This window comes from Propithecus coquereli, unplaced genomic scaffold (assembly GCF_000956105.1).
Source record: "Propithecus coquereli isolate 6110/MARCELLA unplaced genomic scaffold, Pcoq_1.0 Scaffold61, whole genome shotgun sequence".
Classification (NCBI taxonomy): domain Eukaryota; kingdom Metazoa; phylum Chordata; class Mammalia; order Primates; family Indriidae; genus Propithecus; species Propithecus coquereli.
In genome coordinates this window covers 1,496,114-1,509,892 of record NW_012152063.1, presented here as the reverse complement: position 1 = coordinate 1,509,892, position 13,779 = coordinate 1,496,114, and the positions used below count along the sequence as shown (strand labels likewise).

The 13,779-nt window shown below is 39.8% G+C and overlaps 2 protein-coding genes across 2 annotated transcripts in view; one reads left to right on the top strand and one right to left on the bottom strand.

Moving 5' to 3' along the window:
* The window catches only part of BZW2 (basic leucine zipper and W2 domains 2), an 83,446-nt gene extending 81,863 nt beyond the window's left edge, over positions 1 to 1,583 (bottom strand). Inside the window, exon 1 of the mRNA XM_012659393.1 lies at positions 1,438 to 1,583. The gene's annotated coding sequence lies outside the window, so the exon portion shown is untranslated. The remainder of the gene's footprint in view (positions 1 to 1,437) is intronic.
* Positions 1,584 to 1,900: 317 nt separating this feature from the next.
* ANKMY2 (ankyrin repeat and MYND domain containing 2) overlaps positions 1,901 to 13,779 on the top strand; it is a 51,399-nt gene continuing 39,520 nt past the window's right edge. Inside the window, exons 1-2 of the mRNA XM_012659443.1 lie at positions 1,901 to 2,208; positions 8,065 to 8,129. Coding sequence (XP_012514897.1) covers positions 2,142 to 2,208; positions 8,065 to 8,129 — 132 coding nt within the window. The 5' untranslated portion in view covers positions 1,901 to 2,141. The remainder of the gene's footprint in view (positions 2,209 to 8,064; positions 8,130 to 13,779) is intronic.

Here is a 13,779-nt window from a genome sequence, read left to right as displayed (position 1 = left end):
TTCTAACTGTGACAGTAACAGCATTACAAAAGACTGGTCACTCTCAAAAGCCTTACTACTTGTTTGAACAGCCACATCATTATTAAAGCATCAAACAAAAGTTTCTTTGTTATACATTGAGATAAATAATTTCAAACTATTTTCATGTAAGATGTTCTGGCTCATATCTGTCCCAGCCTCTAAAGTGGAAGCCTTGGGGGGGAGGAGGACAGCTGGAGTTTCGAAGAGATTTTTGCTAAAGGCAGGAAACAATGATAAACATATTCCGTGGGATTTCAGAAGTGTTAGTGAATGCTTCCAGCAAAATGAAGGCATATGGCCAGAGGAAAATGCATTTCATTTTATATACGGCACTGTAGGAAGAAAAGAGTGGTCCAGGGGATGCTTAACAAAAACCATCTACACAATTACTCAAATCTTTCTCTTTGACACAGACGGATCTGGAGAGAAACAATCAATAGTCTGTAGAGAAACAACAGTAAACCGTAAACAACAGTATCTAAAGAAACTTTCATGGATGCTGTAAATGTTATAGATGTACACCCTGGAGAAATGACTGACTTCATATTTTAGCAAGTCCTGTTTCTGAGCCGCAGTAGGGTGCGTACTTCTATCTACCCCCGACCACCTATGGGCGTAGCTCCAGGCTACATATTACAGTTGAATGAAGGTTGGATTAAGAGGCTAATCTAAGGCTATATATAGATGGCAACACCAATTTAATCTCTGCCTTCTCTACCCTCTTTACCCTCCACTCCCTACTTCCATAAATCTCAAGATCTGAGTTACAAAGAGACTGAGAACTCTAACAGAGCAAAGAGGCCCTTCCTTCCCCCTTCCCCAGGCTGTCTCTCACAAACGAAGTATTAGTGCAAGTGTAAATTGTTTCCAAATATCCTCAACAGGCACCATAGGGCGATTAGGTCCGGTTTTCTTCTACAGCTCACACGGAGACCAAAGAAGAGATGACAAGTAGTGGGGAGGGCGAGGCTTGCCAAAAGAAAACTACCTTCTCCCCACTCTATTCTCCCTGTGCGCTCACCTCGCTCGTAAAGAGAAGCTCTCGTTCCCACCCTTATCCCAGAGCCCCGGCCCCGGCCTCCCTGGGAGCCGCATCTGGAGGTGCCACGCACGAGACCATGTGCACCCGCCACTTCCCACCGCGTGGCTGGCCCCCGCCCGCACGCAGTCCCCGAGTCTCCCGGGGCGGCCAAACGTGGTGAGCCGCAGGTCTTCGTCTCGGGGCACGGATGCACCATATGTGTGGCGAGAAAGAGATAGATCGGGGGCTTCTCCGACCAGAGGCAGGAAGCCACCCCAGGAGGCACATGCTTCCTCCCCGCCAGCTCTGCCCCGGGTGGAAGCCCCCGGCGGGGCGGCGGTCGCGGCTCCCGCAACATTCCCGGCACCCCCCCCCCCACCTGGGCTGCTCCTCACCTGTCAGAGGAGGTAGCGACGACGCGCAAGGCTGGGGGCTGCGGCGATTCGTGCAGCGGCAGCAGCAGCGGCGGCGGCAGCGGCAGCAGACAATGGAGGAGTGAAGGACAGACACATTGACATAGACACACGGAACCCAGCGCAGCCCCGCCTCCTGCCCCGCCCCCGCCGCCCAGCCCGCCCCCCGCCCGGACCAAGCCACTGGAGGGGACAAAGTTGGAGCCTAGCGATATCCGGGGGCCTCTGCTCTCCCCTAGAGGCCATTACCAATCACAGAACTGCCAGCTAGAAATGTTTAAATATTGCGTGTCTCCGAATATCTAAACCGGGCAAGACAGGGGCGGGGAACATGTAAGAGGAATTGAATTTCCCCTCTGGTTTTCTCCATTTGGTTGTTCCCTCCGAGGCTGCTCCAATTGGAGTCTCCCGCTGCCGCCTCGCGCAGCTCCTCCTCCCGGCCGGCCAATGCCAGGCGGGGGGCGGTGACCGCAGCTGGGCCTGCAGCGACCGCCCGCACAGCTCGCCGGAGCTCGCCGCTGCCCGCCGGCCCGCGGGAGGGGAGAGCTGTGCGGCGCTTCCGCGGTTGCCTACCCCGGGTCCCGGTCTCCAGTTGCCTCGTTGCGGCTGACGCTCCTAACACAGACACCTCGTTTCTTGTTTAATACTTCCAAAGAAACAGAATAACCTTCAAGCTGGCGGGAGCAATGGTTCACATAAAGAAAGGCGAGCTGACCCAGGAGGAGAAGGAGCTGCTGGAAGTCATCGGGAAAGGTACGGGCGCTGGGCAGAGCCACCTGGGCGCCGCCGGCCTGGCCGGGGGGCGTGGCGGAGTCCGGGGGGCGCCCCTGGCCAGGGTGACCTTTGGCTGCGGTTCTGCGAGGTTGGACCGGGAAAAAGCGTTTCTCCTTCGGTCTGGGACCGGTTGCGGGGACAGAGAGGTGGGAGGGAGAAGCCCTGCTGGGACAAGAGAGGTAGTTACAGAGGCTCGTTCGCTAAAACAGCTTTTGGAAACGTACAGATTTCCACGCCCCACCTCGGATTATAAGCAGCGTCCCCAGGGTGTGGGCCCCAGTGTGCATTCTTCAAAACTCCTCAGGGGATTTTGACCACGATGTGTCTCGGCGACAGTGGCCTGGTAGCGTGAGGGTCTTAGGCGGGTGTCTAAAGGGCCGTTTTGACTTCCGGGGGCCTAGTGATCTGGATCCCTTTGCGGTCCCCGCCCCGGCTTGGCATAGGAGGCAGCTCTTAGTGAGAGGTGTTCTTTACAAGGGCACAGAATTAGGTCTGTAATTTGCCGCGTTGGGACTTCCGCATCCAGGGCCTCCCTGGGTTCCTTCCAGAAGCCCAGGTAGTCGCAGGAACCCGCAGAGAGGCGAGGAAATTGGCCAGGCGTCCACACCCGCCCTTCGGCCCACGTTGCACCGCAGCGATCTTCTAATCGCGCTTCTCCGCGCTTTCTCTTCCACTCTCTCCCATCACGAGTCCCACTTCCGCTGCCCGGGTCACAGGGAGGGAGCCCCAGGGACGAGCCAGGAGCCATATTTTCCCCGCAGTCCCCGAGTGGACGTCCCAGAGGAGCTCCCTGGCGAGTCCCGTTACCTGGCAGATGACATCAGCGTGACTGCGTGCTTCCCTGCACCATCTCCGCGGCTCGAGCATGGAGATGCGTGCGTCTGCGGACATAACTAACGTGGTTGTTTTAAACTCAAGAAGAAGATAGCCACGTCTGCCCTCGGATGGCAGAGAGGCCAGTCATTGCAGCGTAAGACTTCCCAGTTTCCAATCTTCTAAGTTTAGCCAGACTCAAATCTGGAACTCCAGAGAATAAGGCAAATGTATTCATCAGAATGACAAGGAAAGTCTAAATGTAAAGGAGAAAAAAATCGTGTTTGAACTCAACAGGTGCTGATGAGTTGAGCCCACACCATCTAAGCTCAACCTAAGTCAATCACAGCTATATTTATCAATAAGTGTTCTTTGCCCGGAATTGTGGGGCTTCAGGTTGGTGTTTTTATTGTTTGTACTGTATGATTCTTGCTGATCTATTTGGCATCGCAGTCTTTCTGTTCTGCTGGTCTCCTGGGTAATTTCTCCCTGCCCTTGGTGGCTCCAGGATTTAATTCAGCAAACATGTGAGTCCCAGCTGTGTGCCAGGTACTGTGTTGGGCAAAAGGGAGACAAAGGATCGACTTACAATCCATCAGGGACAAAAATTCTGATTTTAAACAGGCCAGAGTTATCACGTGTTCTCTTAAAAGTGAAAACCAATAAGGAGTTTCATAAACTGGGTCTCCGGAAGGGGATAGGAGCGTCCTTGGATGTATTGTCAGGTGTCCACCAGTTTTTATTCTGAAGATTACATAAAATAGAATTAATGTGCATTTATTCTGGTTAGTGCTGTGATATTTCTGGGGCCACATCTTATATCCAGTTGCATGAATGCACAGATGCTATCTTTCATCGCTTCAACTGGCCCAGGCCAGTGAGAAAAGAACTGAGGTGGACTTCGTATGTGATGCATTCTTGTCAAATGAAGGGCTGTGGAACATCACTGCACTCTCAAAGAAAAGTTATGGGAGATATGAGAAAGCAACCATAGCCAACATTTATTGACTGTTACTGTAATTCTAAGCAATTTACATGTATTAATGCATTTCATCTTGATGAGCTAGGAATTATTTTTAAGCTATAATAGTACAAGAGCCAGCATGGGATGGTGGTTACCCTGGCAGGTCTACCTTGGAATTCTACCTACCTCAATCATTTACTGGTAATGTGGGCTTGGGCAAGTTACTTTTCCTGAGCTTCAAGTTCTCTATGTGAAAAATGGAAACAATAATAGTACCCATCTCACAACATTGTTGTGATGAAATAAGTTAGTATGGTTAAAGCATTTAAAACACTACTTGTGTTAGCTGTCGTTATGATAAATATGGTAATCTACACTTTGTTGATTGGGAAACTAAGGAACTGGGAAGTTAGACAAGGTGCAGAGTGTTAAACAGCTAATTGGCAGAGCTGAGGTATCCTATGGCCTATAGTCCAATAAATAGGCTCTACTTAAAAACAACAAACAAACTAAACAAAAAATGAAACCAGCACCACAGCCAGTCCATACCATATTCACTTTGAGAGGCCATTTAATTTCAGCAAAATATCATCTGTCAAGTTAATTTTAAATTTACAATGTTTAATTTTAAAATTTTTAATTTTAAATGTTAATTTTAAATGTTAATTTTGATTTTATAGTTTTGTGTACATTTAATTTGTAAAGTAAATTTTTATTTTATAGCTGAATAAAGGTCACAAGCAAAGTAGCAAAGTTTTGTATTTTTACCCATATGAAGCATTTTTTTAAGCGGCTAGGTAAAGTTTTTTCTCCCTCATACATTTCTCAACTTTGAAAAGCACTCGACTAGACAGTTCTAGTACTTTGAACTAACAATAAATTTTCAGCAGTCTGACCTGGAGTCTTGGCCAGCCTGAAATAAACTCAGCAAATGTTTAAATGCCTCCTTATCTGCCAGTCACTCCCCTACAGAAACTAGCAGACAGACTGTAAGTGAAACTTAAGAGTTCAGAGAAGAATGCCATGTATTACTTTTGGACACTTTTAGAACAATTTTGTTTTCTGAGTGAGTTTGCCTGATAGATATTCTACAGATTTTATATTTGTTAGACTGCCAAGAAGTTCCAAATGAAAATGAAAAGCTGTTTCCAGCATATCCATTTAAATCATAGTTAATGACAGCATCCATTTCATAACATTTAAGAGAAAATTGAAATCACTGAACTGTATTTAACTGGTTTATATTATTCGTAGAGTGACCCATTCTTCTAAGTTTTGATACCTTTTTTTATTAAGCACCAAGACAGCACTATTTCAAAAAAATTAAACCTTTTTTTTTTTAAGACTAGTCAAGTGCAGTAGTGAGGAGGGAAGTTAAGTAGTAGAACAAGGAGTTCAATCTGTAAGTTCAATTTGACTGTGAACAATCAAGTGAGATAACTCGCTACCTTCGGACCAGCCTAAACCTTTTTAAAGGTATAAGCCAGAACATCTTCCCATTACTTCTCTTGGTTAGTACTTGAAATTCCTAGGATCACTGTTGCTGACTTAATAAGAAAATAATACGCTTTCTAATGCTTTTTTCATATTTGGGCAAAAGGAGCTATGAAATAGATTTGGACAATAAGATTTTTTTCTAGCAACTTTATTGGGTACTACTAAAGTACAATAAATAGCACATATTTAAAGTATATACTTTTTATCAGTTTTAACTTAAGCATATATCCATGAAACCATCACTACAATTAAGATAATGAATGGCTCCATCACCCCCAAAAGGTTCCTTATGCCTCTTTGTAATCTCCACACCCATCTCCAGGCAACCACAGATAGGTTTCTATCTCTATTGATTAGATTTCTCTATTCTCGAATTTTGTATAAGTGGAATCATACAGTAAGTATTCTTTTCTTCAGTTGTCTTCTTTCCCTCAGCATTATGATTTTGAGGTTCATTTGTGTTGTGTGTACTAATAGTCTGTTTCTTATTTTCTTTTATTTCTATTGGATGGACCATTATTTGTTTATCCATTCACATTGATGGACATTTAAATTGTTTCCAATTTTGACTATTAAAATAAGATCTTGTTCTAAGATCCTGTGTAGTTAATAATGTCACTGCTAGTATCTTTTTTTTTTTTTTTAATAAAGAAACAGAGGTCTTGCCGTGTTGCCCAGGCTGGTCTCAAACTCTTGGCCTCAAGCAATCCTCCAGCCTCAGCCTCCCGAAGTGCTAGGATTACAGGCATGAGCCACTGTGCCCAGCCTGCTAGTGTATTTATGATTTAGAAAGATTCAAGTCTGATGATAATCAATTATAGTACAGAGTTCAAAGAAAAATTTAACTTAAAAGATATGATTGTCATTAGCTATCTGACTGGGCAGCTTATGCAACCTCAATAAGACTTTTATTATAACATGCATTTTGAAATAGGGACTGAGACTCTGAAGTAAGAGTGTAGTAGGAGAAAATAGTCACTGTTTTCTCCTGCATTACACATGCCTCATCTTTATTTAAAATAAATTGTTCCCTGACAGGACAGATTAGCTTTGAATGTTGGCCATTGGGCATACATTTTAGAGAATTATCATCCTGTTCTCTAAGGAGAGCCAAACGTTTATGATTTTATTCCCCATCCTGGCTCTGAAATACTCACAGTCCCTATAGTATTTTCCCTTTACTGCACAAACGTCTCCTGGCCATATAGAAAACAACTTCTGGTGTTTCTGAGTGGAGAATGGGATTGAGCTGAAGCATTTCCTCAGGTGAAACTGGGGTGCAGGAGTTTTTATCCTTCTTTAATTCCTCTCTCAAGGTGTTTGAGAAAGTCTCTGATGTGAAGCCACAAGTATGGACATGGTTTCACGTAGAACTTGCTTGTGCACTTGAAAGCTTTGCCCTCTTATTTTATGGCCATTTAGCCAGTGATGCTTACTGCCTGCAGAGGGAGTACAGGGTCGGAAAAATGCACTATTGACAAAAATAGCTGCTGTCGTACTCCGGGGATGTGTAGATCATTCACTTGACATTTTCCCAACAGAGCTATTTCTCTGCCTGTCTAGGAGACAGTCTCTCTTTCTCTTCTATTGGTGAAGAGCACTCAGGTGACTTGCCTAAGAAGTGGGTCAGGGAGAAGGAAGCATGCTTATCTTTATTCTGCCTTCCACCTTTAACTCAGGAAGACTAGCAGGGTTTATTGCATTCTGACGCTATAATTCTAAATTTACAGAGAAGAAATAACCTGGTTGGGGGATGCAAGTATTCTTTCACGTTCATTTAGAGGAGAGGCTTATCTCATCCTTTCTGAGAACATTCAGCTTAATTGTTCTCTGCCCAGTTAAACCAGAAATTTCTTGGCAGAGCGTGTGGCTGGCTTGTATTAATGATAATGGCAACATTCTCCCCTGCAAGTATGCTTGTGTCATTATGCCTTACAGAAGACTGGGAAAACTGACAATTGTGGCCCAGTTACAGCTTATTTCCAAATGTACAGAGGACTGACCTTGAAGTTACATTAGATGACTTTGAGCATGGTAAATACTGATCATAAAACACTTTTATATAGTATCAGGCTTTAAAGATATGTTTCACCTAAGCATTTCCAAACCAAGCATGCTATCATAAACACGCCATAATTCACAAGACCTAGTGTTGACACATTATATAAATATTGACTACATTTTGAATTCCAAGTAATATAGTGACTGGAGTTGAACCTTTACATGGTAATTTGAATTAGATGCCCTCTAGATTTGTTTCGGTATTAGGTCTTATGTTTTGTGGTTGTTGTATTACTGCCAAAAGGAAAATGTGGCAATTTAATTTACTTTAAGGTTAGTGAAAGTAAAAATAAGATAGAACTGTTTTAGTTTCTGTAAATCTATTCCTCTGGACAATTACTTTGTGAAATAAATAGTATGTGATTAGATGCTCTATTTCTTAGTAACCCAATCTGACTAGTCTTAGTTTTACAGGTAACTCTTTAAAGTATCTTTCCTTGATGTTTGATTTTTTTTTTCTATTCTAGTGATAAATAAAATTACTTTTCATTTTTTTTAAGGTACTGTACAAGAAGCTGGAACATTATTATCCAGCAAGAATGTTCGTGTCAACTGTTTGGATGAGGTAAAATTTTAAAAAGTTTAATAAAATGTTTTATTCATATGAGAATAGATAATATGTAAAATCACAATCCGTTAATAGAAGTTGTTTTGTAGCATTTGTGCTCAAGTTATACTAATAATCTTTAAACCAAATGTAAGCAGACAGGTCACAAAAGACAAACATGTAAAAACATGTTTAATTTTATTAGTAATCAAATAAGTGTAAATTAAACCAAAATCATATAATTTCTTGTCAAGTGTGGGAAATATGGACTTTTATATACTAATGGATTAAGTGTAAATTGGCATAACATTCTGAAGAAAATTTTGAAGTAAGTATCAGTTTCAAAGTATGTGTTCTGTGGATCCAGCAATTCCATTTCTAGGGAAAGTTAACTGAACTTAAACTCAACTTTCTAGAACTGTTGCTACCTAAATTAACTTTTTTAGATAGTGGTAACATCTGAGCTATTCAGTATGGTAGCCATTAGCTATGTGTGGCCATTAAACACTTCAAATGTGGAAAGTATGGCTGGGTGTGATGACTCATGCCTGTAATCCTAGCACTTTGGAAGGCCAAGGTGGGAGGATCACTTGAGGCCAGAAGTTCAAGACCAGAAGTTCAAGACCAGGGCAACGTAGCAAGCAAGACCTCAGCTCTACAAAAAATAAAAAAATTAGCCAGGTATAGTGGCACACACCTGTGGTCCCAGCTACTGGGGAGGCTGAGGCAGGAGGATCACTTGAGTCCAGGAGTTTGAGGTTGCAGTGAGCTATGATCAAGCCACTACCCTCATGCCTGGGCAACAAAGTGAGACCCTGTCTACAAAAAATAAATGAATGAATGAAGGAATGAATGTTTGAGTAAATGGATTTTTAGTTTTCTATCATTTATTAACAGCTTTATTGAGGTATAATTAATACACAATAAACTATACATATTTAAAGTATAAAATTTGTTAAGCTTTGACATATGTATATACCTGTGAAACCATTACCATGAAGATAATAAAGATATCCATCACCTCAAATGTTTCCTTATACTCTGTAATCTCTCCTTCCTGCCCTTCCCCATCCTACTCCTGCAGGTAACTACTAATTTGCTTTGAGTCACAATACATTAGTTTGCATTTCTAATCCTTTATAAATGAAATCATATAATATGTATTCTTTTTTGTGTAGCTTCATTTACTCAGGATAGAAATTCATCCATGTTGTAGCATATATTACTTCTTTTTATTACTGAGTAATTTTCATTTTATGTATATACCACAGTCTTTTTATGCATTCAAAAGTTGATGGAATTTTGGGTTGTTTCCAATTTGGGGGCTATTACAAATAAAGCTTCTATAAACATTTATGTACAAATCTTGGTATGGACGTATGCCTTTATTTCTTTTGAATCATTTGTCTCCTCATTATGGGTTGTTTTTTCTTGCTTCTTTGCATGTCTGGTTATTTTTTACTGCCGTAAAATTGGGAATTTTACCTTGTTGGGTGCTGTATGATTTTGCAGTCTGATAAAGACTCATGAGCTTTTTTTCATGAATAGTTAAGTTACTTGGAAGCAGTCTGATTCTTTCAGTTCTAGTTTTCAACATTTGTTAGGTGAGACCGGCACAATGCTGAGTCAAGAGCTTTTTTCCCCCAGTGCTGGAACAAGACACTTTCTTGTCTTCTGTGCATCGCTCTCTGATGCTTGAAGTTTTTCTAGCCTGGCTGGTGGGATCTCCCACTCTTGCTGGCCGTGTATGAGTACTGGACTCTGTTTCCTCCAATATTCTCAGGTAGTTCTTTTCCCAGGCTTAGCTAGTTTCCTCACATGCATGTGTTGATCGGTATTGAGCTGAATACCCTAGGGGAACCCTCTGCAGATCTTTAGAATTCTCTTTCTGTGCAGCTCTCTTTTCTCTGTTATCCTGTCCTGGGGACTCAAACCACCTTGGCATCGCTGGATGCTCAGATCCATCCCCTCAATACAGACAGTATGCCAGGCTCAGTCTGGATTACTCCTCTCTGGACTATAACCTAGAAACTCTCTTAATGTGGTAAGGTAGGCAATTGTAGATCTCAGCTCAATTGCTGTCCATCTCTTGGGATCATGTCCTTCATTGCCTGTGTCTTGCAAAGTGTTATTTCATATATTTTGAATGATTTTTTCTGTTGTTGCTGTCATTGTTATTCTAGGAAGAAGATAACTCTGGTTCCTGTTACTGTATCTTGGCTGGAAGTACAGATTTTAATTTTATTTAATTTTAAGTAATTAAAAGATAATTTAAATAGCCTTGAGTGGTTAGTGGCTACTATATTATATAGCATAGTTCTAGTGCCAGAAATTTGACTGAACTTCGATAGTGTATCTCTTTTTTTACATGGAACACTGATGAAAATTAATCCATGTGTTATATACTATTTTATAACAGAAATTTTAGGTAATTTCAGACAACTTCGTTGTAGCTTATTTGAAACAATTTTAGCTAATTTCAAACAATATCAAATATAGTATAATACATTTGAAAATAAATAATAATGTAATCCAAATAATGAAGCACATATTTTGGAATATGTTTTTTTAATTCTACGTAATTCTTAGGTTAGTGGAAAAATAGAAATAGAATAATCTAATTTTTAGAATTGAAAATATAACATTTATCAAAAGCCACTATTTATCAAAAGCAGTATTAGGTATCCAAAGCAATATTCAGAAGAATTTTTGTAATGTTTATCATTGTACTTTCAATCTTTGTGGTGTTCTGAACTTTCAACTCATTAAATAATTTTGAAAAGTAAAGTATACTAAAAAACAAAAAGAAAAGAAATGGTTTAGGAAAACTAAACTAGAAATAAAAATTTTAAAAAAGCAGTCAAACATGAGCAACAAAATAAAAAATAAATTGGAAATCATCAAAACTAAGAACTTATATGCTTCAAAGCACAGCACCAAGAAAGTGCAAGGACAACCCACTGAATTCGAGAAAAATTTTATAAGTCATATCTGATAAGGGACTTGTAATGAGAACATATTAAGAACTCCTACAACTCAGTAATAAAAAGACACATAACCCAATTTAAAAATGGGTAAAAGATCTGAGTAGACATTGCTCCAAAGAAGACAAACAGATGATCAATACATACATGAAAAAATGTGTAACCTCATTAGCCACCAGGGAAATGCAAACCAAAAGCACAGTGAGACACTACTTCACTTTTACTCTACTACTAGGATGGCTAGAATAAAAAAAGGTAGACAATAAGTGAGGATGTAAAGAAATTAGAGCCTTCGTACATTGCTGGCAGGAATGTGAAATGGTGTAGCTGCTTCGGAAAATAGCCGGTTCCTCAAATGATTAAACATAGAGTTAGCACATGACCCAGCAATCCTAGGTATATACTCAAGAGAAATGAAAACATACATCCACACAAAAATTTGCATAGGCATGTTTATAAGAGCATTATTCATAATAGGCAAAGGTAGAGGCAATCCAAATGTTTATCAACTGATAAATGGATCCACAAAATGTAGTATATTCATACAACAGAGTGTTACTCAATCATAAAGATGAAAGCAGTACTGATACCTACTATAATATGAATGAAAACATGCTAAGTGAAAGAAACCATAAACATTAGCCTGCAGACTATATGATTACATTTATATGAATGTCTGAAATAGGCAAATCCATAGGAACAGAAAGTAAATTAGTGGATGATTTGGGCTGGGTAAGGGGTAGGAGGAATTGGGGAATGACTGCTAATAGGTATGTGGTATCTTTTGGAGATGATGAACATGTTTTTACATTGACTGTGATGATGGTTGCACACCTCTGTGAATATGTTAAAAACCATTTAATTGTACACATTAAATTAATAGGTAAATTGTATGGTGTGTGAATTGTGTCTCAGTAAAACTATTTAAAAAGAAAAGAAAAAACAATGAATGTTATTAATTTAAAATGAAAAAATAGAGACAACTTGGGAAATACAAGCAAGAAAATAGTATATAAGAATAATAATAATAAAGAGAGAAGGAAAGGAGGGAGAGAGGGTAAAAAGGAAGGGAAGCAGCTATAAAGGGGGTTGTCATAACTTTTTTTGTTTAAGCCAGTACATTTGAAAACCCATATGAACTTTGTAGAAAAATAAAAATGAACATATTCATCTCATATAGAAGGAGAGAAAAAAACTGGAATAATTAAGGAAGATGAGTGTAAACATTTTAAAATGTTTAACACGTTCCAAAGCTACAAACCCGATTAAGCTTTATGAAACTTTAAGCACCAGCTAATTCTTACTTTATAAAAATTATACCATTAGTTTAGAAAAAGATAAAAAGATACCCAGTTCAGATACTGATGCCAAATAAGAAGCCCCTGAGAAACTATGGACCCAATTCACTTTATAAATACAGATGTTAAAGTACTAAATGAAATATTAGTAAGTTAATCCCGCAATTTATCCTAAACCTCATCCGACACCACAACCAAGTAAGGTTTTTCTAAAAATGTTGGGATGGTTCAGTTCTAAAAAAATCTTTCAATATAATTCACTGTGTTACAGAATAAAAGAGAAACAAATATGATTATCTCAACAGATGCTATAATATATTTGACCAAATTTAACAGTTGATGGTAAAAGCTTGTAACAAATTAGGATAAAATGACTCTTCTAAAACTTGATAAAGATTTGCAGAAATCTTCCACAAACATTGGCATCATACTTAAAATATTAGAAGCACCAGGGTCAAGACAGGGAGAGTCCTGGAGTTTTCTAGAGATTCTGTGAGTGGGCTGCAGATAGACTTGGTCTCTTTCATGATCCTTGAACACAATACAGATGTTCTCCTCTCTCAGTTTTGCAGTTGCATTTCCTCTACCTGGACCATTCTTCTACCAATTATTTGCATTCCTTGCTCCCTGACTCTTTAGGGCCATGTTCAAATGCCAGCTTGTCAGAGGGACAGTCCCTCAATGTCCGTTTTAAAATAATAATCTTCTCTTTCCTTCTGGTACTGCCTCGCCCCCTTACTCTTACGTTATTTTCCCCTAGCACTTGTATCACTATCTGTCTTGTTGCCCCTACTAAATTTAAGTGCCAGGGACTTTGTCTGCAGGAGCATAGAGTTTGTGAATTGCTACCCACAATGTATAGATCTATATCTGACATATATTAGGCACTCAATAAATACTTGCTGAATGAATGAGTACCATATTTAATGATACAGAGTTGCAATATAATAGCCTAATATGGATGAATTCTTTGATTTAAGAATTATGGGAGAGAAACTTTAATTATTTTTAAGGTCACTTTATCTAAAGAATTATAGAAGCACTTTTTCTGTACAATTCAGTTAGGCAGACTTCTTTGAAGGTTGCCTTTGGGAAATGACAAGGAGGTGAGAATTTTTACTTTTGCGTTTCACTGAATCTAAGGTACCATAGTTTTTAGGACTCATCTAGATTTCCAAAATTCTAAAAAATGAGGAAAGTGGAAACTGATGGTAATTTTTAAGATTCTAGTACTTGTAAACTGAAGCTCAGTTTCACAAATGTTAAATATGAAAATGAAATTCTTAGAATTGGTGAATTACATTAACACTATAATATTTTATGAAACTTATCGCTATCTTTCTAATTTGAGCAGAGACGGACAATCAGTATTTTAGTTTTCTGTCT